Source organism: Lycium barbarum, chromosome 12, assembly GCF_019175385.1.
Source record: "Lycium barbarum isolate Lr01 chromosome 12, ASM1917538v2, whole genome shotgun sequence".
Taxonomy (NCBI): domain Eukaryota; kingdom Viridiplantae; phylum Streptophyta; class Magnoliopsida; order Solanales; family Solanaceae; genus Lycium; species Lycium barbarum.
Window position 1 is genome coordinate 97,395,765 of NC_083348.1, and position 25,534 is coordinate 97,421,298.

Genomic DNA, 25,534 nt, shown 5'->3' on the forward strand with positions numbered 1-25,534 from the left:
AACAAACGCCATATGTCCCAATCCCTGGTAAAATGTTTGATAAAGAACAGGCAAGATATATAGGTGATTTCTTTTTAGTTGCAAACGTTAGATAGCACCAGATCAGATGCTATTGAATGAAGATTGCCAATAAATGATCTGGGAAAGATGTAGATTGTAAACAGTTTATTCAAGAAGATCTTATGAGCAAAAGCAAAATGGCCTTAGAACAAATTTGGAAATATGCAAAACAACAGTTTTCTGAAATTACATGTTACTCCTCTGTTTCTTATTTGTGAGGGGCAGGTGGGGTAAAAACTTATCCTCACCGGATATTTACACTACTTAACAATATTGGTTTGTATAAATATACATTAACATTACTTAACCATCGTCAATAAATATATATATTTACTACATTAAATTTCTTGACTATAACTAATTACACGAGTTTAGTGTCAACATCTGAAGTGGATAAGTTTTTGTTGAATTTATCGAAGTGAATAGTGGACAGATATTTCATAATTGCAGTTTTGTTTTTGTATTGCGTGGTAGTTGGAGTCGAGTCAATGTGAAATTTATGTTTTCGCCGAAGCATTTTGAGTGGACTCCACCAGGTTCGGTGAACCTAAGCCCGTCCAACTCAGGGCATTGCCCGCAAATTGAACCGTAACTAAAATGATTTTTTTTTTTAATGAAATTACATTTTAATTATTATTCCCTCTGTCTCAATACATGTGACACTTTTTCCTTTTCGAGATTCAAACGGTATAAATTTGATCAATATTTTAAGATGTATTTTTTCACCGAATGGATATGAAAAAAGTTGCAACTTATAGTACTTTCATGTAGTTTTCAAATATATAAATTTTAATGTTAAAATATTGAGTTAATCTAATTCAATTTAGCTTAAAAGTTTAGTTAAATTTACTCTCGAAAAATGAAAATTGTCATAAAAATTGGGATCGAGGGAGTATTTTATAAATATAAAATGAAAGTAGTCTATGTGTAAAACTTGGACTTTACTTAATAACTCATTGTAGTTTTAAACTTCGTAATCAGATCATCTCATCATATCGCATTAAAAGTTCAAAACCAATCAAATTGCTTTCCTACACGAAAAGAAGTTACTAATATAGTAGGATACATCGTGATCAAATAGACCGAAAATCCAGCACAATCTGCACTAAATGTTTTGGTTAGAAATATGAGAGAGTTTTTATATTTTAAAGGAATATGCAGGTAATTTTTAGGTAAAATTAACAAAATGACTACCTTTTTGGTAGTTTCCTGTCATTTATAGCTATCTTTTAAAAATTATCATTTGTAGCTATGTTTTCTCAAATTAAGGTATTTTTTCGGATGTATTTGATGCTTATAAATACATAGTAACACAGTAAAAAATAAAACATATCCCTTGATTTAAGGCCATAACGGTGGGATCAATTAATTAGCTGTTAATTGGTATTTTTTACCATACCCTTTCACAAAATCAGATTTGAGATTACCTTTCCATAACCATTTTCTATTCCTCCATCAAATCTTCAACACTCAAACATAAAAATCAAAAATTCAAAATTTGAAAACATTCAACAGCCAATATATTTGAAGTTTTCAATATTGATTTCGTTCTTGATTTACTCATGTATTTGATAGCATAACCAGTGTATTTGAAGTTTCCAATCAAACCGCATGTATTTTATATTAAATCTCACGTATTTGTGTGAGTAACAATTTGTATCACCCATGTATTTTAGCGGTAATGTATTTGAAGTTTTCAATATTGATTTCGTTTTGATTTGCACATGTATTTGATAGCATAATCAATGAATTTGAAGTTACCAATCAAACCCCATGTATTTTTATATTAAATCTCATGTATTTGTGTGAATAACAATTTGCCTCACACATGTATTTGATGGATTAATTTGAACAAAATACACAAATATGTAGAAAACTTACAATGTATTTTCGTCACTCGTGTATTTGAAACTAGATGAACTGATGGAATTAGTTTGAACAAAATACACAAAAATATAGAAAAACTTACATAAATACACCGTCAACCACAACAATTGATAGCTATATCATAGAACATACACAAATACATATATTTTTCATCTTCTCAAAACCCTAAAAAACCCTATACCACCAAAAAAACCCTAGCCACAAATCAAATGTAACTCGGTCCAAATTTATGGGCACTAGTCCACAGTCTAAAAGTCTTGGCATTTACAGCTACAACTTGCCCACAATGGGAGATAAGCCCACAGCCATAATGAATGATCATTCTAGTTGGAACATCATTCACATAAAAAAAATGGAAAGATTAATTGACTTCTTATGTTTAATTTGTCCACAAAGCTTGAAATCATGGAAACAAAAAAAAAAATTGAGAGAGGGGTGGCCGCCACCAGTCGTGGTGGTGATTGATAGAAGGAGAGAGAGAATTTTTTAGGGATTTGAGAAATGAAAAATCTGAAATGGGTAGCGAGTGAGAATAGAGAAAGTCAAAAATTTATGAAAAATGAGAGAGAATGGTAATGCATATTAAGTAATTAACATTGTTACCATTAAAAGGGGGATATGGGATTGGGGGTGCTAAATTTTAGGTGTATTTGTACACTAGTAACTGAAAGTTACTGTGTAGCTATATTAATTAAATTCAAAAAGTATTTAGTTATTATTAGTAATTAAAGCAAAAGGTAATTAATATTACTAATTATGTACTAATTTTACTTATCCAGTATTTCAAAAATAGATTTTCACCTTTACCATATCAAAAGAAGATAATTTTTTTTTCTGTTTTATCCATAGTATTAATTACTCCACTTCAAATTATTTTTCAAATCCTAAAAGTATGCACTAATTAATATGAATATATTGATAAATTATGTATTTTATTTATTATTTCTTAAACAGCGTGAAAAGTTTAAAGTGAATAAGTAAAAGGGAATGAAAGAAGTATATCAAATGATCAAACTTCTTTTATCACTAGGCTGTCTTCTTTATCAATAGGCTATCGTCATTTGAATATATAATACATTCAATATTTTGAAAAATGCATTGAAATACATATATTGGTTGTGTGATTTCATCTCACACGCTTAAATTTTTTGTGAATAAAAATTACTCATTACCCATGCTGGTGAAAAGGAGGAGTACCTATTATAGTCAAAATACAACTAAGAGCCTGTTTGGATGAACTTATGCTTATAAGTTATAAATAGCTTATAAGCTAAAAAAAATAAGTTGGGATAATCTAACTTATTTTTTTGGCTTATAAGCTGTTTTAGATAAGCTAAGTCAAATGAGCCCAATTATTTTTTTGAGCTTATTTTAAGCATAAAATAACTTTAAGCTAGCCAGTCAAACACTCAAAAAAGCTGAAAACAGCTTATAAGCAACTTATAAGCCAATCCAAAAAAATGTAGGCCCAAAAAAATTAGCCAACTTTATTTTTTGCAACACTTAGTGTTATTTTTCACACTTTGACCAATAATTAGTCGTGTGTCAAGACTCCGAAACGTTAATATTTTATATAGAACCTGATATTTTTTTCTGCGTACAATAATATAGGCTCAATACATCAAGGATACGTAAACGTTCGGATCGTCATTTTAGGGGTTGAAAAGGTGCCCGAAGTAAGTTTTGTTTGAAAAAACTTAGTGTTTTTTCATACTTTGACCAATGATTAGTCGTGTGTCAAGCTTCCGAAACGTCAATAGTTTATATAGAACTTGATGTATTGGGCCTACATTATTGTACGCAGAAAAAAATATCAGGTTCTATATAAAATTTTGACGTTTCGGAGTCTTGACACACGACTAATCATTGGTCAAAGTATGAAAAAACACTTAAGTTTTTTCAAACAAAACTTACTTCGGGCACCTTTTCAACTCCTAAAATGACGATCTGAACGTCTACGTATCCTTGATGTATTGAGCATACATTATTGTACGCAGAAAAAAATATCAGGTTCTATATAAAATATTGACGTTTCGGAGTCTTGACACGACTAATCATTAGTTAAAGTATGAAAAAAACACTAAGTTTTTTCAAACAAAACTTACTTCGGGCACCTTATCAACCCCTAAAATGACGATCCAAACGTTTACGTATCCTTGATGTATTGAGCCTACATTATTGTACGCAGAAAAAAATATCAGGTTCTATAACGCGGTAAAATAATGCACTACGGTACTTTAGTAACTTTTTTTGGACATTTTGGTTCCGGACCCCCAATTTCAGCGAGAAAAATTCCCGCCGCGTGGGGAAGTCAAAGATCGGACACATGCAAACAAGCCATCTCTCTTTATTCACACAATCCCTTCTTTTCCAGTCATTAAATAGTAGTGCAGAGAAATTATCAGTTCAAAAAACAAAAAACAAAAAAGAAGTCTCAATTAAGCGAATAGAATTCTCGATTAACCAGAAGATGAAGAGCAGAAGTAAAATAGTAGGACAAAGATGGTGGAGCATAGGTTTACCTTCTGTATTTCTCCTTTGTCTTTTCTTCTTCCTCGTAGGTTTATTTGGTTCTACTCTCATCTCTCACCAGGTACTTCTTCCCTATTTACTACTACTTGTTAACCGATTGATGTATGTACTAATGAAGGAAATATTTGGGTGTGATAGGACTCACTAGTACCTACTGTACGACCCAGGCCGAGGGTGCTTGAATCTGTGGATCCTTTGCCGAATGGCGAGACTGGGGAACATTCCCTCACTTCCATTCCCTTTCAGGTGTGTGGTGTTTTATTGCACAACTCTCAAATTTCCTATTTTGGGAATCGATTTCAGTTCTAACCCTTTCTGTTCTAAAATTGCACGCTGGAATCAACTTACTGTTATTTGATACCTTCAAATTAGTCGGTGAACTTTTTAAATTGTTGACATTATTATTTGGCTATATGGTATGGGATCAACAGTTTGCTTGAAGCAATGTGAATATAGTTCAAACTGGCATGGTTTTTTTTTGTTTTTGAACTGGTCCCACTTTTTATAGATACATGTGTGTATTCAGTATTAATCTCTCTGGATTTGCACTTTTGGTTGGTTGATATGCCCATTTTCTCTTCATACCTATTGTATTTTGATAAATCAAACAGAGTAACATTGCTTTAGTTTGTTGCCTCTGATATTTCAAAAAAATGGGCTTCATTCCCATTTTTTAAGCTTCTTATTACCTGCAGGAGTCCCACTGCCATTAGCACCTTTTTTAGTACTCCTTGAGCTAATCCCTTATTGTTTTCGAGCATTAAGCTCAGGAATACGTTTTTTTTTTTTCATAAGTAACACCAATGGGTAATTAAGTAAGCCTAAGAACAAATACCCATACTCCAATTTCTATCACTTCGCCTACTATTTGTATTTATTTATTTATGATTCCCGTTTGCTATGACCAATTGTGGGGAAGAGCGGGTGGGGGGTGGTGGTGGAGGAAGCAGTGCAATAGGCATATTGTTAAGTTTATCGCATGATAGCTATAGCTGTAAATGACTATGTTAGCGTCCTAACATATTCGTAAGCTGGTTAATTTTTTATTTATGGAACTTCTTGACTATATAAGTCTAGTAATATAAGTCTAGTATCTCTGATCTGCATTAGTATTCATTTGTTTTGGTGTATCGTATATGATGTTGACTTGAATTTCTTGGGTAGGTTTTAAGCTGGTTCCCGCGTGCATTATACTTTCCCAATTTCGCAACTGTAGAACAATGCCAAGGCATTATTAAGATGGCAAAGGCAGAACTGAAACCATCTTCATTGGCTCTCCGCAAAGGAGAAACAGCAGAGAATACCAAAGGAATTAGAACAAGGTAAACAATACTCTGGGGGTCTCCGTATCTTGATTGAAATTGATGCTTTTGTATAAATGCAATCTTTTTACTCTTTCCAAGAGTTAGTTGAAAATTTCTTAGCTTAACTCTTAATCCACTCAAACATATTTTCATATATCCATATCTGGTAGATAAGGTCAATAGGTCACCATGAATTGGGTGTGTGCATATACATTTTCGACTTTTTTGGAAGATAAAGTTGTTCATGGTATTTGAACTGGTCATGTGTCTCTTTCCCTTTTCTGTTCATTTTTTTTATGTTTCTTTGATCTGTTTTGAAGAACTATTTGATAGAAGTTTCCTGCCTCTTTTGGTTTTGACAAGAAGTTACAAATCTTGCATGAACTTTACACTTCTCCCCTTTCCACCAGTTCTGGTATGTTTATCAGTGCATCTGAAGACAAAACTGGAATTTTGGATCTCATTGAGGAGAAAATTGCAAGGGCGACTATGATCCCCAGGACACATGGAGAGGTAAATTTCATTTAAAACACACGTCTTAAAAATATAATGCATGAAGCGATTCTCACTGTATGTTAGTTTTATCATTCCGTCCACGCGTTAGAAATTGGATCTTATAGTGGTACCATTGGTGGAGAATCCTTTTCCAAAGCTTCTTCATTTCCTTCCTGTTCTGCATCTTTTGTAAAATGCTGGAGTACCTGTGTTAGTATTTGTAGGTCTCCACTAGGTAATGCATCCTTCCAATAGTGATCAATACTGAAGAGAACAAGTCTTTTCGTGTTAGTGGTAAATATTAACTGGTTGTACAATCACATCTTTTAACCAGCTTCAAGGCCATTTATATCAAATACAAAGGAACGCTTTTGAAAATACATTTTTTTATTATCAGGTAAAAAGCAAGGTGATTTTGAATATATTACGGTCTCTGCGTTCTTTTCACCGCTAATCTGAAAATTTAAACGCCTGTCTTCAGTGGAATAATGGAATTTGTCCGCGTTTGTTTATGTATGGATCAGTATTTGTTAGCAATGACGAACTTAAATGGACACTTCAATGATCATAGACTGGAAATGATACATTATTTTTTGTCCGAATCATTCACATCATACTAATAAGGATTTTTGACAAAGGTTGACACGGAAATTTAGCTTGAAGTGTGAAAAATCCCATGTATGTTTCTATTTGGATCTTTTTTGTTCCAAGTTTACTTATGCAAAAAAGCTCATTCGATGTATGATGGTTTGTTTTCACTTCAATATGAACAAGCCAGCTGTCACATGGGGTAGTCTATAGGTATTCTAACAAGAGGTCTCTTTCAATTACAAAACCATGAGGCAAATAGTTCAAGGCGTGCATTTTAACAGGAAAGTAAGAGACACTGAGCATCTCTTGCTGTTCTACGCTTTAATTTATAGGTGGGAAATCTGGCTTTTGAGTATTATCTGAAACTGATGGAGTTCTTGTGCTGGATTCCTGGAATATTTGTTCAATTTCTCTTGAATTTAGAGTTAAACGTGATGATGCAAATAATGCATGCTATTTACCTTATGCATCCGATAATTGATAGCTAGTCAGGCTGCTAACCTTTTGTATCTGACTTTTTCTTATGCAACTACTGATTCTGAATGATTTTTCTGTTCATGAGAGCACTAACTATGGTTTACTGTGACCATAATTGCTGTTTAACTTGATAGTTGACCTGTGCGTATTTCAGGCATTTAATGTGTTGCGGTATGAAATCGGCCAGAGTTATCATTCGCATTATGATGCTTTCGATCCTTCTCAATATGGTCCTCAGAAGAGCCAAAGGGTATGCACGAACTACTTTTGGTAAATTGTTGCTGTTAACTTTTCCAATTGACTTTTTAATTTTTCTAGTAGCTAAGTTAGTCTTACAAACTGGCATCGCAAATAGTCCATTGACTTTAGTGTTTAGTTATTTGGATAAGATGGTGTTGTTTTCATATGTTTCTTCCAATCCCTTTTTTTTTTTTTTAAATTTATAAAGGTAACAAATTTCTTCCAATCCCTCTTCCCCCAAAATATTCAAAAAAATGGAAGAAAAAAAAAGTGTGTTTGAAGCTATGGTTCCTAAGACACAAATTTGAAGATTCATTGCAATGACTTCATTTGTTTACATGGAATCACCATGTTCTGTTAGCTGGATCAGCACAAGCTGCGTACAGTGTTCCTTCCATTTAGCACTTTGTGGAACTCTTTGTAGCATTTAACGTCACATGAGATTTTTTTTTTTTTTTTGTCCTTGCTTCTATGTGTTGGGTCTTGTCTATCTTTGCTGTTTTATCATGGCTTCCTTGCTTTTGTTATTTCTCATTTTCGCATTGCTTTGATTTGCTTGTCCGTATCTGACTCTTTTCCCTTGGGATTCAACTGGGTATGTTGTTGTTGTTGTTGTTGAGATTTGTTTTTTCCAAAATGGGATTTCTTTTCCAAACGGATGAGAGCTTTCCAAACAATGCAGCTTTATTCCAGATTGAATGAATATTCCCAAATCTGGAATGGTCTTTTTGACCGATTTACGTTGTCAGTATTAGACCAAAGTTTTTCCCAGTATGTCGACCAGCTGTCTTCAGGTTTACTGTTTGCGATTTTATGTTATATTCGACTAAACAGACAAAAAATTATCATGTAGCATTCCTCTTGTTAGCCCTTTTTTTCTTGACTACACTCTAAGATGTCAGACCCAGAATAAGCATATAGTTGTATCCTTTATGCCCATTTCTTTTTTCTTCCCTTACTGATGATGAGAAAGGGGTCTGATGTTCCTCATGGATCCTTCGGAACCATCAGCTGGAAGTGTTTAGAGCAAGTGTAACGTAGACTCCACAAAGCTTATGAGCTTTGACATGTCTAGTTGAAATTTAGCTCAAGTTGCAGTTAATTTTGAGCAATGATTATGTTAATTGTCCAGACTAAAAATAATGAATTTTCATTTAGGTTGCATCCTTCTTATTGTATTTATCTGATGTGGAAGAAGGTGGAGAAACTATGTTCCCTTTCGAGGTGAGTCCAAAGTTGTTTCTTCTTTCGTGGACTATTGTCACGTTTCTCCCTCTCATTTCTTGTAAATTAGTCCTTTGGTTAATTTACAGAGTGGGCAGAACATGGATGCTAATTATGACTTCCGCAAGTGTATTGGTCTGAAAGTGAAGCCGCGTAGAGGGGATGGACTACTGTTCTACTCGCTGTTTCCAAATGGTACAATTGATCCGGTGAGTTCTTATAGATTTCAGCGTTATCCTTGTATTTATTTTCATACAAAAAAGAAGTATTATCCTTGGGGGGCGGGCCTATTATCCACCAAGTTTCGAACCATGCACCACTGGAGTCGAGGATTTCCAGGTTATTAAAAATATTGTTGCCCTTGCATGACAGCTATGCAGCTAGCCAAGCACATTGTGAACTATTTTTCGCCTTTTACTATATTGTGATTGTCGGGATATCACTTATCAGCAATACATTAGTTGGACTACAAGGCAATCTTTAAGGACCCTTTAGTAGCGCCATATAGCATCCATGTGGAGAGCTGTGATTCTTGCAGCATTTTGAAGTATTAGGAGTTACCCACAAAATTAAAGATGAAAAAATGTTTACACTGCCTACGTCTTCCCCATATATCTCTATGCGTTGTTTGTCTCGCTGTGTGTTTTACTATTTCCTTTCTGTGGGAACAATTCTTGACCAATCCTACTACCATGATGCTATGAAGATGTTTGTTGAAGAGGGTTGCTGTTGTACTGCTAAAATTATTTGTTGTTACTGTGAGTCTCTGATTAATCAGTGGCATGGGAGCCCATATTATCATTAGGTACTGCCTCATTGCATGGATAATGATAGAAAGGTCATAATATTGTTTGCTGTATGCCTGTATTACTGTTCCATTTTCTGTTGCTCCTTTAGTGCTTCATCTTCTGTGGCTACTACTGGTTATAAAATAGAATATTGACTATTATTGACTACAAACATTTTGCCATACTGCACATGTTGGCTTGCAATTTCTCACATTTGTAAATCTCTAATGCAGACATCTCTTCACGGGAGCTGTCCAGTGATCAGAGGTGAAAAATGGGTTGCGACAAAGTGGATCAGGAATCAGGAACAGGATGAATAAACGAGTACCCGTCTCGAAGTGTTGTTCATATAATTCTTTGGTAATTTAATGTAACTTACTAGGAGTTTGAAACGAGTTTTGCAGTAAATATATCTACAAGAGGTGCTTATATAGATCTTTATCAGTTGGCCCTTCATATTGTACTTGAATTTTTGCCGCTCCAAACCCATTTTTTTGCGCGGATTGCCCTTCTTTTGGGGTGGTCTTTAAATTTTGCCCTTCAAATTTGTGGTCTTTAAATTTTGCCCCTCATATTTGTGGTTTTTAAGTTTTGTCCTTTGCTTGGAAAGGTGGGCGAATACATGAAGTTCTGGGTTTGAACCCCCGCTCAGGCATAAAATAAAAAAATAATTTCGCAAGGCACGACTGGGGAGTGTATGCCGGATCCAACATACAATCTTTAAGGAAAAACTAAAGTTATGCCGGATCCGGCATAACTAAAAGTCTGCCCCATAAGGCAGAATTTTTCCTAAGTACTTCATTTTATGTTTTAGCCGAAGGGCAAAATTTATAGACCACAAATATGAGGGGTAAAATTTAAATATCACCCCAAAAAAATTGCCCCTCCAAACCCCTCCCATTCCCCACAGAGCTCACCCCATCTTGCAGTAAAAAGAAGTCTAATTCTTCACATAGTGTAATGCCTGTAAGTACTTCATTCAAGTTTTCATCTTTCCAACATTAGTTCTGGTGAATGAAGTACTTTTTCCTATGGTTTCTTTTCAAATTTTCAACGAAGAAGAAAGTTGAAAAAGAAATAAGGACTTGCGCCTTTTATCCCTTCTTGGGAAGTAATCAATGGTTCTAATTTAATTTTTTTGACTATCAAAGCTAAATAAAATATAAAATGTTATGGTGTTTTAACTTCTATAGTAAAAAATGTTATGGTGCACTTATGGTCGGAAAATTCAAAAGTTTTATAGTCATATAACTATATGGCATGTTTGAAATTATAAGTTCCAAATTTTTTTCTTAAATCATGTGACATGTCAAATAGGTTTTCATAAATTGAAATATATGAAAATATTATTTTATTTCCCTTTTTTGAGAGAATATTGTACAAGGTAAATTTTTATTTTACATTGATAATAATGCTAAGTGAAATGTAAATTTCTAAAGTATAAAAATGAAGTTTAATTCTTCATCAGTGAAATAATACTTGAGCATTAAAGGGTAGTTTGATAGTTTAGAGTTATGCAGGGAATTTATGTATTATTTTATGTTGTGATTATTATGCAGGTTCAGTTATTCTATCTATTATCAACATAAAATAATATATAAATTTTCTCATAACTTATACATGTATTAATTATATAGATTTTTAAATTTCAAATTAAATATCATATCATTTTATACGTAACAAAAGCAAGTAATACATGAATTACTTAGCTCCAATCTAATTACGAAACAAACCCTAAACAGTCAGAATGCTGCAGAAAAATTTAATTGGCTGAACATGGACGTAGCTTTGCATCTAGGAAATGCTGACACCTCATCCAACTTCCCGACACGAAAACAACACGCGTCAACACCATGCGATAAAAGGATAACATATACATACGCAAAGTAGGAAGCCATTGGAAAAAGGCCAAAAACAAATTCAAAGTTGATTTTGACAAAGTAAATAGAGGGAGATAAGAAAAGAAGGAAAGTGCAAAATACAGAGAAAAAGAAATGGAGAAGCAAACAGATAGTACTAAAAAGGAATCAGAAAACAGTAAATTAGAAGGATTGCCTGTGGATACAAGTCCTTACACACAGTATAAGGATTTGGAGGATTACAAGAAACAGGGCTATGGAACACAGGGCCATCAACAACCAAATCCTGGCCGTGGTGCTGCCAGTTCCACTGATGCCCCTACACTCTCTGGTGGTGGTGGATCTGCCTCTGCTAACTCTCAGCTTTCTGCTACTGATACCGTCAATCGCCAGGGTGTCCCTTAATTTGCTTGCTTAGTTGCGAGAGAGTCGAATCTAGAACAAGTTTAATACGTATGCATATAATAAGAAAGATCACGCTCGTTCTGAATTAGTGATTCGAGATCTTAGAGTCGTCTCTGCTCGGTGGTGTTTGTATTTTTCTTTATGTTTCATTGTCTTGTAACTTATTACATCTATCAAGAAAATGTAACACGCAAGTTTAAAAGTTCTTATTTATGTTTTCATGAGATTGCAAGTCTTGGTTTTTGGATGATGGGGATAAAGGACTCTTACGCATTGCATCGTTGGATTTACAAGTTCATCCAATAAATACATCTTTTCGTTTATTCTTTAGCCAAGTTTTGACTAACCATGGATGGACCTTTAATAGATGGAATGTTGTAAATCTTGTGGCATGATAAGCTAAATCTAGCTAAGATCAATCTCAGAATAACAAATCTCAGTTAAGTCTAACTGGCAGTGTTCTTCCATTAGACAAGAAAGATAGAAAGCAATGCTCTAATATGATTGAATAAACTTCAAGCTATTTCCCTTTTTTTGTCCCCAATATATTTTAGCCATTTCAGCTACTCTCTTTTTTACCTTCAGTAGGTATATTCTGAATGAAGTACATTCCTTCATGTTTAAGCGGACTCATTTCTTACTAGAAATAGACGAAACATCACATTAATAAACGAACAAAAATGTATGAAAAAGCTAAAGTTATCATGGAAAGTGATATCCACTAAATAAATTAGTTATTATGCTTTTGTTACACCACTTGCCATAATTGAACGTTACGTTCGCCATGAATATTTATGAAATTAAATAGTGGTACTTACCAATCTTTTTTATCTGAGAGTCATAGATCTGCAGGTTCATTTATGGTCCAGTTTTTGCCCCATTGATACTTGACAGTCATTGTTCACCTAATCTTCAAATGCTTCCAAATTGGAGTTAACAAGTTATGAATCTTCTTCAGTTACAAATTCGTAATCTGTTTCCTGTTGAGTCGTAATCGCCCTAAAATCAACTATGAACACCCTTCCCCTAAATTCCAGCCACAATTTAAAATTAGAAATTTCTTTTGTTAATCTTGCATTTTGATCAACTAGAGTGAAAGCTTAAGCTGACCTTTTGTCATCAAATAATAGAAAGCTTCAGCAATACTTAATTAGGTTGATATGGGCTAGAAAGGACCATCTTTAGTCATTTGGAAATTGTTCCTGTCCAGATGAAAATAATTGCTTGGCTGTTACTCACATATTTCAATTTTATTAGATTAACCGCCGAGTTCACGGAATTTCCATTAGACTCATAGACTAAAAGAAACAGTATTCTGTGTATCTATAGTGTGATACACAGTGTCCGGTAATATTGTACTTTATTCGTAGTAAAAGTAAGGAACATTTTTTGTATCATTCAGAACTATTTAATTAGCCTTAATTAAAAGAAATAGGAGCATCGTCCTCTTTTACCGACACAATATGTTAATGTACGAATCGATAAATTAATTTCAATTTGATAAAACATAAAATAGAAGTAAAAGTAAAAAAGAAGCTAGACAACCACAAGCTCTTTTGTGGTAGGAAGAAGCTGGTGACATCTGGCCATACCTTACCTGAAGAGTAGGCTAAGAAGACAAGTGAATATTAAGAGACCAAGCAAGATTCACAATTTTGGATCACAAGCTTTCCATGAAAGAACATTCAACTAATTCACCAACTAAATATTTTGCCTTGGTTTTATTCACGAAATAGTTACGGATAGATCATAATATATTCAATTTTTTTTTTGTAGAGAATAATCATGTAACAATTGTTATGCGATGAAGATTAATAGTATATAGAAATTATTGTGGCAGTATATATTGCTTAGATTAATAACTTTTTTTCATTAGTTACTCCTATTCACATATTGTTAATTCACTCACGTATTAGCATTTCACATCCTAATTAACATAATTTCATGCTCAAATTCCCGCATAAATTATGATGCACTGCCAATAGGAAGTTTGGCAAACCGACAAGACATTGAATATTTGTATTAAACTATGTGATGATTACTTTTTCTTATATGATAAAACAGATTTAGTATAATTATTCATCTAGGAATTTTATGTTTTAATTATTATATTAGTGCGACAAACAAAACGATCCCTTATAGTAAAACAAAACATTACGTAATATCTTTAAATGGCTTATCCACAACCACCGAACCGAATAACCCCTTTACCACCCACAAATAACGTTAACAAATTTAAAAACTCACCGCACTTCTTAAATTTCCTCATCAAATATTTTAGTTGTCTCCATCAAACATTACAATCTACCTATTTATAAGAGCATTAATAGAAGTGGTTGCGTGCCATTGTACCCATAAACTATATCAATCCCGATTTGTGGTGTCACCTTCTTCTTAATAACGACAACAGCCATACCAAATACTATGTCTAATGGTTCAATTAACCATTCAAAGTCGATACAAAAAGAATCCTTTCAAAATTTCAAAAGATATCGCTGCCAAATCCATACACTTATTTTTATATTCTAATCTATAGTATAAATTAATACCATTCAAATGCATGCATTGTTAAATTAAAGTAGTCCCCACTCCTCCACCATCCTCACTCTTCCCAAGTAGTAACTCAGAAGCACAACTTTATTTTTCTCCACAATAATCATTTGAAAGGCAGAGTAAAGACTTAAAAAAGCTCCACGCTCTGCTAAAAAAAAGCCGGCTTTTTTATTTGTAGCCCAATAGTATTCTTGACTTACAAACAAGAAAGGAACCATTTTCTATAATTCTACTGTCGCCTGCAAGCTTATTCCTTTACCTCCCATTTGTCTCCCTCTTTATAACTGTCCTCTTTCAACTATTTTTCTATAGATTGACAAGAACAAAGAGCAAGAAAAATAAAAGAAATTCAACCCTTCAATATCAAAATGATGAAAAATACGAGGGAAAGCGAAGAAATAGTTCTTCTCAAAGAAGAAGAAGAGGAAGAAGAAGACGACGAAGAAGCATTATCACTATGTGATCTTCCAAACAATGAAGAGAACCAAACAAAGAAAGAAGCTTGTGGAAGTACTAGTGAAGTCCAATTAGAAGATTTTGATTTTAACTCTTGTGGTGGTAATATGTTGAAAGAGTCAGAGATGTGCACGGCAGATGAAATTTTCTACCAAGGCCAAATCTTGCCTTTGCGTCATTCAGTTAGTTTGCCGAGTGATCGGCCTAATTGTTGTAGTAATGACGCAAATTCAAGCAGTAGAAGTAGTAGTATTCGAAGCCAGCGTTCATCTAGCAGTGGCAGTTCTTCTAATTTCAGCACTACGTGTTCAAAATACAAGCCTAAAGTTCGAAACCAATTTCATTCTCATCCTAGTCCAACACCCCAGGTTCGATTTTCAAAGTCAGCGATTCAATCAAACGTCAACAATTCAAGTCGAAAATCTACATTGTGGAGTCTTTTTCGTGTTGGTCTAGTGACAACACCTGAAATTGCATTACAAGATCTTAAAAACAGAAGCAACAAGGATAATTCAGGAAGTCGAAATAGCACGAGCAGTAGTAGCAGTGGCAGCTTCAACAATAATGATAATACGATGAGAATTATACTAAGCAAGAAAAAGAAACAGAGGTTTTCTCTTGGTAGCTGCAAATGTTCAGCAAATGCAGTAGAAACAGTTCCTTCAAATGTACTGATCATGAACAGTAAAAGTACAATTACGAAAACAAGAAAGGAGACCAGCAGGGACCATGAACATGAAGATAAGAAGGATTCATCGGAGAATATCAAAGCGACAAAAAAGCAAGCAATGTCACGTCATCGAACGTTTGAATGGTTAAAGCAACTTTCACTAGAAGGTCCATCTGATGAAACATAAAGATTTCAAAGTGTCACGCATGCTTAGCTTGTTCTTTTTTCTTTCTTTTGTTGTAATGTAACTCTTTTTTTGTTACGTGCTTAGATTGTTTATTTTTTTTCTTTTTTTGCTTTTTTGAGTAGTGGACGCATGAAGTTGGTTAATTGGAGCTTTGATTGAAGTAATTGAGGACGCAATTGTAATGTAAAAAGGAGAACTAAATTAAGGCTAAGGTGTTTGATGTGAACTGTGATTAAATAATGACCATTGTTTTTTGTCTTTGAGTAAAATTAATAATTGAAGATGGGAAGCCGTGATGAGTGCAAAGCTGTGAGTGTTGTGAATAGAGGTGGGAATGTTGTGGCGTGGTTGATGATGCTATTGCTCGTCATGATTAAAGTGTGAACTTTCATGAAATCGTTTACTACCTTTTCTTTTGAGGGATTTTAATTTCCAGTCCATTTGGGCTATATTTCAAAATTGTCTTCAACCACGAGACTGATATTTCAGTACTTGGGTACCCATAAATTAATGTAAAGTTTGGTATCCAATGAAAATTGAGATATTTTCAATGTCTCATCAAGAAGCGAGAAAAAGAATAGGGAACTTTCAAAAGTACAATTTTTCTAGAAGTAAATTATACAAATTATAACTAATTTTAATATTAAATATTGTACCATCATAGTAACTTATATGATATACTTTAAATGCTATCAATTCTCCCTCAATTATGACTATTTCTAAAATATTGAATTAATAAATGGTATTCCCTCCGGATCAAAAAGAGCGTCCAATTAACATTTTTTCTTGGATAAAAAAAAGTGTAAAGAATTAACCATATTTTTCTAGATTTGTCCCTATTAAGTGTTATGTGATCAAATCTCAATAGATATTTAATTAAGGACAGTTTAGTCAAATTATCTATTTTTATTTAAAAATTACTATTTTCTTAAGAAATATGCAAATAATTTAATGGACACTCTTTTTTATGTGAAGGAAGTAACATATTAAATATAATTACTCCTTTCCAAAATATCTCTCTCTCACTCCCCCTTCCATGCTGTCGTGGGGTCACATTGCGTAGAAAAGAAAAATCACTGCTATCGTGGGGTCACTCTGTGTAGGAGAGAAAAATCAAGTTTTTATTAATATATATTTTCTAATTTAGAAATAACCTTTATTATAATTAGATTCTTTCCAAACTAAAAATGTAGACATATAGGGAATCTTTGCAAATGAATATCTAGTATAAACCCTACTTGAAAAAATGGTTCCCCCCCCCCCCCCCCCCGCCCAAAAAAAAAAAAGGCCAGATGCATAGGGTTGTTAGCTCGTTTTAAATTTATTTTTTCCCCTCCTTTTGATTTTTATTATTTTACTTTTCACTTTAATGCAATTATCTTTTTGTGACTAAAAGAATTGTTGCAATTATTTGAATGTAAATAAATTAAGAAAGTGCATGAATATTCATATTACTTTGTAATATTATTCGCACTTCAACAGAAAATCATTCTTCTAACTTTTATATCATCAAAAATAATATATCAAGTATATTGTGCTATTGTATACATTATATCATATTAAGTATACCATATACAACATATAATATTAATTATTTCGCTATTGTATACTTTATATAACTTATATCCAACATTTAACATTGGTATATCAACTATTTTAATGAAATAAAATACATATATAAACACACACACACATATGTACAATAAAAATAGTTATAACAATTGTTTTTATGTTGAAGCGCGGATAATAATTAATGTATATTCATGTACTTTTATTAATATTAATATATTTAAATAGTTTCTTTTAGTCATAAAAAATAGTTGCATTGAAAAAAAAACGAAAAAGAATCTTTTCAAAATGATAGATGTCGGATTTAAAGGTCTATTAAAAAATAGTATTTATTTTATTTTATTTTATTTGGAAAGTTACATTAATTCTCTCTCATGTCCTCTCCATATTTGAAAGAAAGAAAAAATAAAAAGTATATGCATTAATGGTAGTAACTCCTAAAAATAAAGATACTTAGAATCTAAAAAGTTGTAAACTATGTAAATGAATTGAACTAAATTATATTTCTGTAATTTTTTTAAAGTAGTTGTAATGCTTTTAAATTACTTTTTAAAAACTTGTATTTGTTTGACTTTCCCAAAAAAAAAAGAATACCGAGATATTTCTTCCATGTTCAACAAAACAATTACACCCCTCCTAAAAAAAATATTAACTAAAAAATAATTTGATTATATATAAAAAAAAATATTAACTAAAAAATAATTTGATTATATATACATATAAATTAAATACTACTACTCTTCCTTTTCCTATACTAGTCTCTCTCCACATTTATTAGCACAAGGCTAGAGGTGGAAACAGATAATTCATTCTATCTTAATTTTCTAAATTGACAAATATTTTAGACCAATTATTTTTAGTAATGCTAACAAGTAAAATGAACCGGATAGATATTAATTATATATAGAGAGAGAGAGATAACTCTTTTACTCGCAGGTTAAAGTATCTTCAACTCTCAGGCACCACAAAGCTTGTGAGTGACATTGATAGATTTCTATTAAATGTACAACCACCTTGGAGTGGCGCTAAAAGGCTTAAAGAGACAACGGAAGAGCAATGGACCATTATAAATTATATAGTACCTGGGAATATTTTATATAGCCTCCAGAATAAAGACATGGCTAACAAGGACTGATTAAGATAATTGAACAGGTATTGGAACATATTCTTGGTTGTGATTGGATTTAATCATTTCGTTTTCGTTACTCAAGATTCGCCGAATCGATTGTCCTAAGATCATTGGTGAATACAGTTCCTCGACAACGAGTTCCTTCAAACTTAGGTTTTTTTTTTTTTCTATTAAATATAAGTGTGGTGTGAGGACTAACACAACATCACCAGCTTGTATCAAAAGCTTTACAAATTGTACACGCAATGAGTGCTTGTACTATAAGTTATATAATTTGTACACCTTATCCAACTATTTTTTTATCCCACGTGGACATGTCATAGTACTTAATATTTATTCAATTTTCATGTATGACACATGTACTTCAAATTTAATTCTCCAACACATTTATTTTCTCCGTGCACTTTTATTTGTTCACTTTTGACTTTTCAAGTTATTTAAGAATTAATAAATGAAGTACTCCCTCCGTCCCATATTACTTGGCCACATTACTTAACTTTTCACGTTTTTTAAGAATTAATAAATGAAGTATACTCCCTTTGTCTCATATTACTTGGTCACATTATTATGTTTGACTTTTCACGTTCTTTAAAAATTAGTAAAAATGAAATACTCCCTTCGTCTCATATTACTTGGCCACGTTACTAAAAATATATATCTATTTTTCTATTCTACATTTTTCTTCTTCTTATATATAAAAGCCCAAAGTGGATGAACATAACAACAATAAGTTGTACAAAAAAAACTGAAATTGTGCTCTAAGCGGGGACTAACATGTGTATATTTCAGAAGTTGAACATTAATTCTACCTCTTGTGTATTTACTTTTTAAGTCCCCACAAGTCCGCAATGTCTTAATTGTCCTTTCATTTCCTTCATTTAGCATGTACTCTCTCTGTCTCAATTTAAGTGTCTACGTTTGACTAAACATGGAGTTTAAGAAATAAAGATAGATTTCAAATCTTGTGGTTTTAGATTTCAAATCTTGTGGTTCTAAATTAAAAATATGTATAATATAATAAAATATCCTTTGAATCTTGTGATTATAAACTTGACATGTAGGATATTTGAATTGTCAACATACCAAATATGAAAAGAGGCGGACATAACCAAAATAAGACAATTTTTTTTTTAACAAACGCCCAAGTGGACGAACACAACAACAATAAGTTTTGTACAAAAAGCAACTGAAATTGTACTATAAGCCAGGACTAACATGTGTACATTGCAGAAGTTTAACATTAATACGACCTCTTGTGTGTTTACTTTTAAGTCCCCACGGGTCCTCAGTGTCTCAATTGTCCTTTCATTTCCTTCATTTGGCATATACTCACTCTGTCTCAATTTAATTGTCTATGTTTGACTAGACACGGAGTTTAAGAAATAAAGATAGACTATCTTGTGATTCTAAATTAAAAATGTGTATAATATAATAAAATATCCTTTGAATCTTGTGATTATAAACTTGACATGTAGGATATTTGAATTATCAACTTACTAAATATAAAAGAGGCTGACATAACCAAAATAAGAAAATTTTAACAACAATTGAGAAATTAAGGGGAAAAATAAGACGAAAATAAAAAAAATACGAAGACTCACTAAGGAGAATCGCGGTATCCTTTGCAAAATATACAAACCATAAAGACTAACTAAATTGAATAACCAAATTAATCATGTTGGGCCCCGTGCATCGCACGGGCATAATTTGCTAGTTTTACATATACATGTACATATAAACCAATAAAAAAATGTCAACAAACATTAGATCCGAACGCATAGTTTTAAAGTTGAATTTTTACATGGTGTGGCTTACATATAAGAGGTATTTAAGTATAGTAAGTACACTTTAATTTTATTACCAACCATATATATAAGGTATTTGTAGTTATAGCTTATCCTGTGGTATCTGTGTCGACTGCATTATTTTATTTTATATTATTGCTTTTCCATGTCGCTTTGAATTTCTTAGCCTTATTTGACTTTTTTTATGCTTTTATGCTTTTCTTGAGTTGAGGGTCTTTCGGAAACAGCCGTCCTACCTTGGTAGGAGTAAGGTCTACGTACACTCTACCCTCCCCAGACCCCACGATGTGGGATTTCACTGGGTTGTTATTGTTGTTGTTGTATTTATAGCTTGTAGCTATAAGGTATATGTATTTGGCTGATTGTACTTTTGGACAAACTAGATGTATTTGACTATACGTGTTGTTTGACTGATCTATATACATATTCATTTGGCTGACTGTATTTTGCAAAGTAGAGTATTTGACTGTATGTGTTGTTTGACTGATCTATATATATATATATATATATATATATATATGTATTTGGCTGACTGTATTTTGACACTGTGTATTGAATACACCTAAATACAGGCGAAACAGGTAAAATATAGTTACAAATTGTAATAACAAAAAATAGTAGTAATAGAAAACTAAGAATAAGGAATACTAGTAGTACTAAAATAATTAAAATGACAAAAATAATATTAATCCTACTGGTAAGAAAAGGCAAAATGCGTATCTACTCACTACTAGTCTTCTACCCTAATCCTTGACCTCCTTGATAAGCTGATAAAACCAACAAAAATTGGAAACAAATATTAGATCCGAACACATAATTTTAAAACGGGCAAAAAATATATGTACATGGTAAGAGGGTGTATTTACAGAACATGACAATATTTTTTAGTTTACAAAATATATCAATAGACTTGTTACAAAATCTATGCGAATTAGGTAAATTAAAAAGAATCAAATAAACACATTAAATAAGGTAAGGAAATCGTTTGCAAATAAACACATTAAATAAGGTGAGGAAATTGTTTTACTTATTTTATCCACTTTTGTCTCTCCATTTAAAATTTATAGATATAATTCCCTGATTTTCTCAAACTTTTGCTTCCTTATTTCACCCACTTTTCTCCCCCCATTCAAAATTAAGAGATATTGTTACCTAATTTTCTCCAACTTTTACTCTAAAAATTCCATTATAATCGGTAATTTTTATGTACAAAGTTCATACACCAAAAAGCATATATGATTAATTTTGTGTGCAATATGTGTAACTGTATATATTCTTATAATTTTTATATATGGAATATGTATAAAAATTGTATGTGTATTTTGATTATTATAAATTACATATAAATTGTATTAAATCTAATCAAAGTATGTATAAATTTTGAGAAAAATATGTATAATAAACTTGTAATTGATACAAATCAGATTCCATATAAAGTTCATACACTAGAAAATAAACATATATTAATTTTTGTATGCAATATGTATAAATGTATAAATTCGTTATAATTTCTACGTATGAAATATGTATAAAAATTATATATATTGTGATTATGATAAAGTACATATAAATTGTATAAAATCTGACCAAAGTATGTATAGATTATGAGAATATATATGTATAATAAGTTTTCTAATTGATACAAACCAAATTCATCCATATTTCATACACATATTAGTTTTCAACATTTTTAAGACTAGTTGATATCGAAATTGTTCGCATTTCATACACATTGTGTCGCATATATCTAAAAAATGACATACAACAGACTCCATCCACATTTCAAACATATATTAGTTTTCAACATTTTTTAAAACTACAGTTTATATAATTTATACAGATTTTCAAAACACACATTGATCATATATATCTCAAAAGGATACAAATCAATTTTTATATACAATTAATACACTAGTTAGTAATCAAAAATACTTTGTAATATTAGTTTGAAAATTTATACTAGGAGAGAAGATGGATTTTAGATATGAAAATAGTGTCTATCACAGAGGGGGGGGGGGGGGGGGGGGAGAGAGAGAGAGAGAGAGAAATATTTTTAAAAAGAAGAAGAAGTTAAATCGTAACTCTCCTAGAATTAGGTCCACATTTAAAATCGGATTTTCTTCCTTAAAAAAAGCCTAAAATCATGGGTATCCCATTAACCAAATCTGATATACTTGATAATTTTGTTGGTATGTTTTGTAAATAAAAAAAAATATCCTTATATTTTGTAATATGAAGTCTTAAATAGGTATTATTACTTATTAGGTTATTTTCCCTTTTAAAATTTAATGCCAAGCTTATGTGCAAATATGAGTTTCTAACATTCCTCCCTTTTTTAATAGAGTATCTCCCTCAAATTTTACTGCTAAAGGCTGAGCTGGGCCGTGACACTGATATGGGCCTTTCGCTTTTATAGGCCTGAGATTGAGGGTAATTTGATTATCCTTTGCTGGGGTGGTCTTTAAATTTTGCCCTCCAGGTAGAATTTCGACATTTTTTTGCGCGGATTGCCCTTCTTTTGGGGTGGTCTTTAAATTTTACCCCTCATATTTGTGGTCTTTACATTATGCCCCTCATATTGCTGGTCTTTAATTTTTGCCCTTCGCGTTACAACCCTGAGCGTTCACGCAGAAATCATGAGGTTCTGGGTTCGAACTCCCGCTCAAGCATAAATTAAAAAAAGAAATTGCAAGGCAAGGTTTGGGTCGCGTGTATGCCGGACCCAGCATACACTTATTAAGGAATTACCAAAGTTATGCCGGACCCGGCATACTCATGTCTTATGGGCAGACTGGCATAAGTATGCCGGGTCCGGCATACTTATGAGCAAGCTTTTAATGCGAAAACTTTTAGTTAAGCCTTAACTAAAAGTCTTTTCCTAGTTATGCCTTATGGGGCAGACTTTTAGTTAAGGCACAACTAAAAGTATGCCCCATAAGGCGGAACTTTTCCTTAAGGCATAACTAAAATTTTGTCTTATAAGACAAAGTCTATGTCTTAAGGAAAAGTTATGCCTTATGAGGCATACTTTTAGTTATGGCATAACTAAAAGTATGCCCCATAAGGCATAACTAGGAAAAGACTTTTAGTTAAGGCTTAACTAAAAGTTTGCCCATAAGTATGCCGGACCCGGAATAAACTTGTGAAGGAATTACCAAAGTTATGCCGGACCCGGCATACTTATGCCAAGTCTTCCCATAAGGCATAAGTATGCCGAGTCCGGCATAACTTTGGTAATTCCTTAACAAGTGTATGCCGGTGGGGGCATAGCGAAATTTAAACTCTTGCCTTGCGAATTTTTTTAAAATTTTTGACTGAGTGGGGGTTCTAACCTGGAACACATGGGTTTTAGCCGAAGGGCAAAATTTAAAGATTTCAAATATGAGGGGCAAAATTTAAAGACCACCCCAAAAGAAGGGCAATTTCGATGCAAATTAAGGCAGAATTTGCTGCGTCTTTTTTTTTTTTTTTGCTGCATTAGGTTCGAACCCACAACCTCGGGGTATTAGGCAAAAGACCAAACTTAAAAGACCACCAATTTGAAGGGAAAAAAATTAAAGACCACCCCAAATGAAGGACAATCCGCGCAAAAGAAAGGTCTGGGAATACAGTTTGGACTTTGTTAAGCCACAAAGACATTAGGCTTCTTCTATTTTAAGGCCTAATTGGAATTCCCAGTCAATTAGGTTTTGGAAAACCAAAGAGAGACGTCTGTAGCTGGTATTTTTCGTAATAGTAGCCATATAAAAGTTTTTCGGCTGTTTCCGTCATTGAAGTAGCCTTTTGTCGCCTTCGGTTATATTTGTTACTTAAAAGTTTTATGATCTTACTCCATGCAGAATAACACCTCAAAATCAAATTCCAATGGAACCTAGTGTTCAGCCAGAAGACATTTTGACTAGCTAAATAAATTTGAATTTGAATAATATAAAGTTGATATGTTCTCTCTACCGATTTTTTGTGGACCCTTAATGCTTTCCTCCTCGTTCATATCTTCCCTTTCATATTTTGGGAGTTTTAAGGCATAAAGACCGAAAGTAACTTTATTTTTAGTACTTTTGACTTTGGAGAAAAAAAAAAGCATTAGCATATACTCCTTTCCCGTCTTTAAAATTTATATTTTAGAGAAAAACACGGAGATCCTCCTTGTTACACGTAATTGTGAATCTTAAGATATTGATTGAGAACTTGTGTCTACTTATTCGAGTTTAAGTTCTACCCACCTGTACTAATTTTTGAAGTTTTCTATTAAGTTATTTCAAGTGAATATATATATATATCTTTTCGTTTTAGTTTATATTGCACCATTTGATCAGACATAAAGCTTTAAAAAAGAAATTAAAATTTGCGATCCAAAATAAGTATTTCTACTTTTGTTATAATTCATCTTATTAAGGATAAAATAAAAACTTTAAAATTAAATCATTTTTAAATATTTCACACACACACACACACAAAACTAGTACATAAGGGAAAGGAGAATGAGGGAGGGATTACAAGGTGAGGAATTGAATCCTCACCAACAAGGTGAAACTTCAGGTAGCAAACCAACTGATCGAGCTACTAAAATCCCTTTTAAATGTTTCACATAAATTAGGGCGAAAAGGTTGTTAATTTGCTATGATACATTAATTTATATTAATAATATAAAAATTCTTTAACAATCAGTATATATACCTTGAATTGGCCTATTCATTATCTTCACTTATCAATGAGCCCAAACATGCATTTGATCATGTCAAAAAATAACATGTTACACGACGGATGCAGTAAATGTAAGCCCGTCAACCGGTTTAACCGGAACCGGACCGGTAACCGGTTACGGAACCGGCCGGTTTCCGGTTAAAAAACTGGAACCGGCCACCGGTTCCGGTTTACCGGTTTGAAACCCCAAACCGGAACCGGTCCGGTTCAAACAGTCCAAAACCCTTTTTGTTTTTGTTTTTCGTATAATATATATATTATAGTATTTATACTTATATTGTAGATATATTTACATATGTTATATAAGTTTATAAGTAAAGTTTAAATATTTACCGACTAACAGGCTAACAGCAAGTCAGCAATACAACATATACGTGTATATACTTGAAAAATAACTAAAATATATTAAGAATATACTTATAATATATAGTATATGTTTAAGTATACATATACTACATATAGTATACATATAGTATACATACATATATATATATATATATATATATATATATATATATATATATATGTTTAAGTTATACTTATATGCTATATATTATAAGTATATTCCAAATATATTTTATGTATACTATATATTATAA

At 32.4% G+C, this 25,534-nt stretch overlaps 3 protein-coding genes across 4 annotated transcripts; all 3 read left to right on the forward strand.

Moving 5' to 3' along the window:
• The first annotated feature begins 4,267 nt into the window (after window positions 1-4,267).
• On the forward strand, window positions 4,268-10,054 carry LOC132621476 (probable prolyl 4-hydroxylase 9). Of its 2 annotated transcripts, XM_060335760.1 has the most exons (8): window positions 4,281-4,540; window positions 4,618-4,725; window positions 5,644-5,801; window positions 6,194-6,296; window positions 7,501-7,596; window positions 8,745-8,810; window positions 8,900-9,019; window positions 9,832-10,054. In XM_060335760.1, exons 1-8 carry the CDS (start codon window positions 4,418-4,420, stop codon window positions 9,916-9,918), a joined length of 861 nt encoding a protein of 286 aa, XP_060191743.1. In that variant the 5' UTR covers window positions 4,281-4,417; the 3' UTR covers window positions 9,919-10,054. The 2 variants fall into 2 exon arrangements, with proteins under 2 accessions (XP_060191744.1, XP_060191743.1); XM_060335761.1 differs by lacking the exon at window positions 6,194-6,296 and having other exon boundaries at window positions 4,268-4,540; window positions 8,881-9,019.
• Window positions 10,055-11,485: 1,431 nt separating this feature from the next.
• Window positions 11,486-12,086, forward strand: LOC132621477 (uncharacterized). Its single transcript, XM_060335762.1, has one exon. It carries the CDS (start codon window positions 11,593-11,595, stop codon window positions 11,860-11,862), a length of 270 nt encoding a protein of 89 aa, XP_060191745.1. The 5' UTR covers window positions 11,486-11,592; the 3' UTR covers window positions 11,863-12,086.
• Window positions 12,087-14,783: 2,697 nt separating this feature from the next.
• LOC132624708 (probable membrane-associated kinase regulator 1) lies at window positions 14,784-15,728 on the forward strand. The gene has a single exon (XM_060339447.1). It carries the CDS (start codon window positions 14,784-14,786, stop codon window positions 15,726-15,728), a length of 945 nt encoding a protein of 314 aa, XP_060195430.1.
• Window positions 15,729-25,534: the final 9,806 nt, after the last annotated feature.

Excerpts from the sequence above, each read along its gene's own strand:
- LOC132621476 (XM_060335761.1), top strand. The coding sequence starts at position 4,274 with ATGCAAACAAGCCATCTCTCTTTATTCACACAATCCCTTCTTTTCCAG. Across the intron at positions 4,541-4,617 it reads CTACTCTCATCTCTCACCAG|GACTCACTAGTACCTACTGT; the intron begins GTACTTCTTCCC and ends TGGGTGTGATAG. Across the intron at positions 7,597-8,744 it reads GTCCTCAGAAGAGCCAAAGG|GTTGCATCCTTCTTATTGTA; the intron begins GTATGCACGAAC and ends ATTTTCATTTAG.
- LOC132621477 (XM_060335762.1), top strand. The coding sequence starts at position 11,593 with ATGGAGAAGCAAACAGATAGTACTAAAAAGGAATCAGAAAACAGTAAA.
- LOC132624708 (XM_060339447.1), top strand. The coding sequence starts at position 14,784 with ATGATGAAAAATACGAGGGAAAGCGAAGAAATAGTTCTTCTCAAAGAA.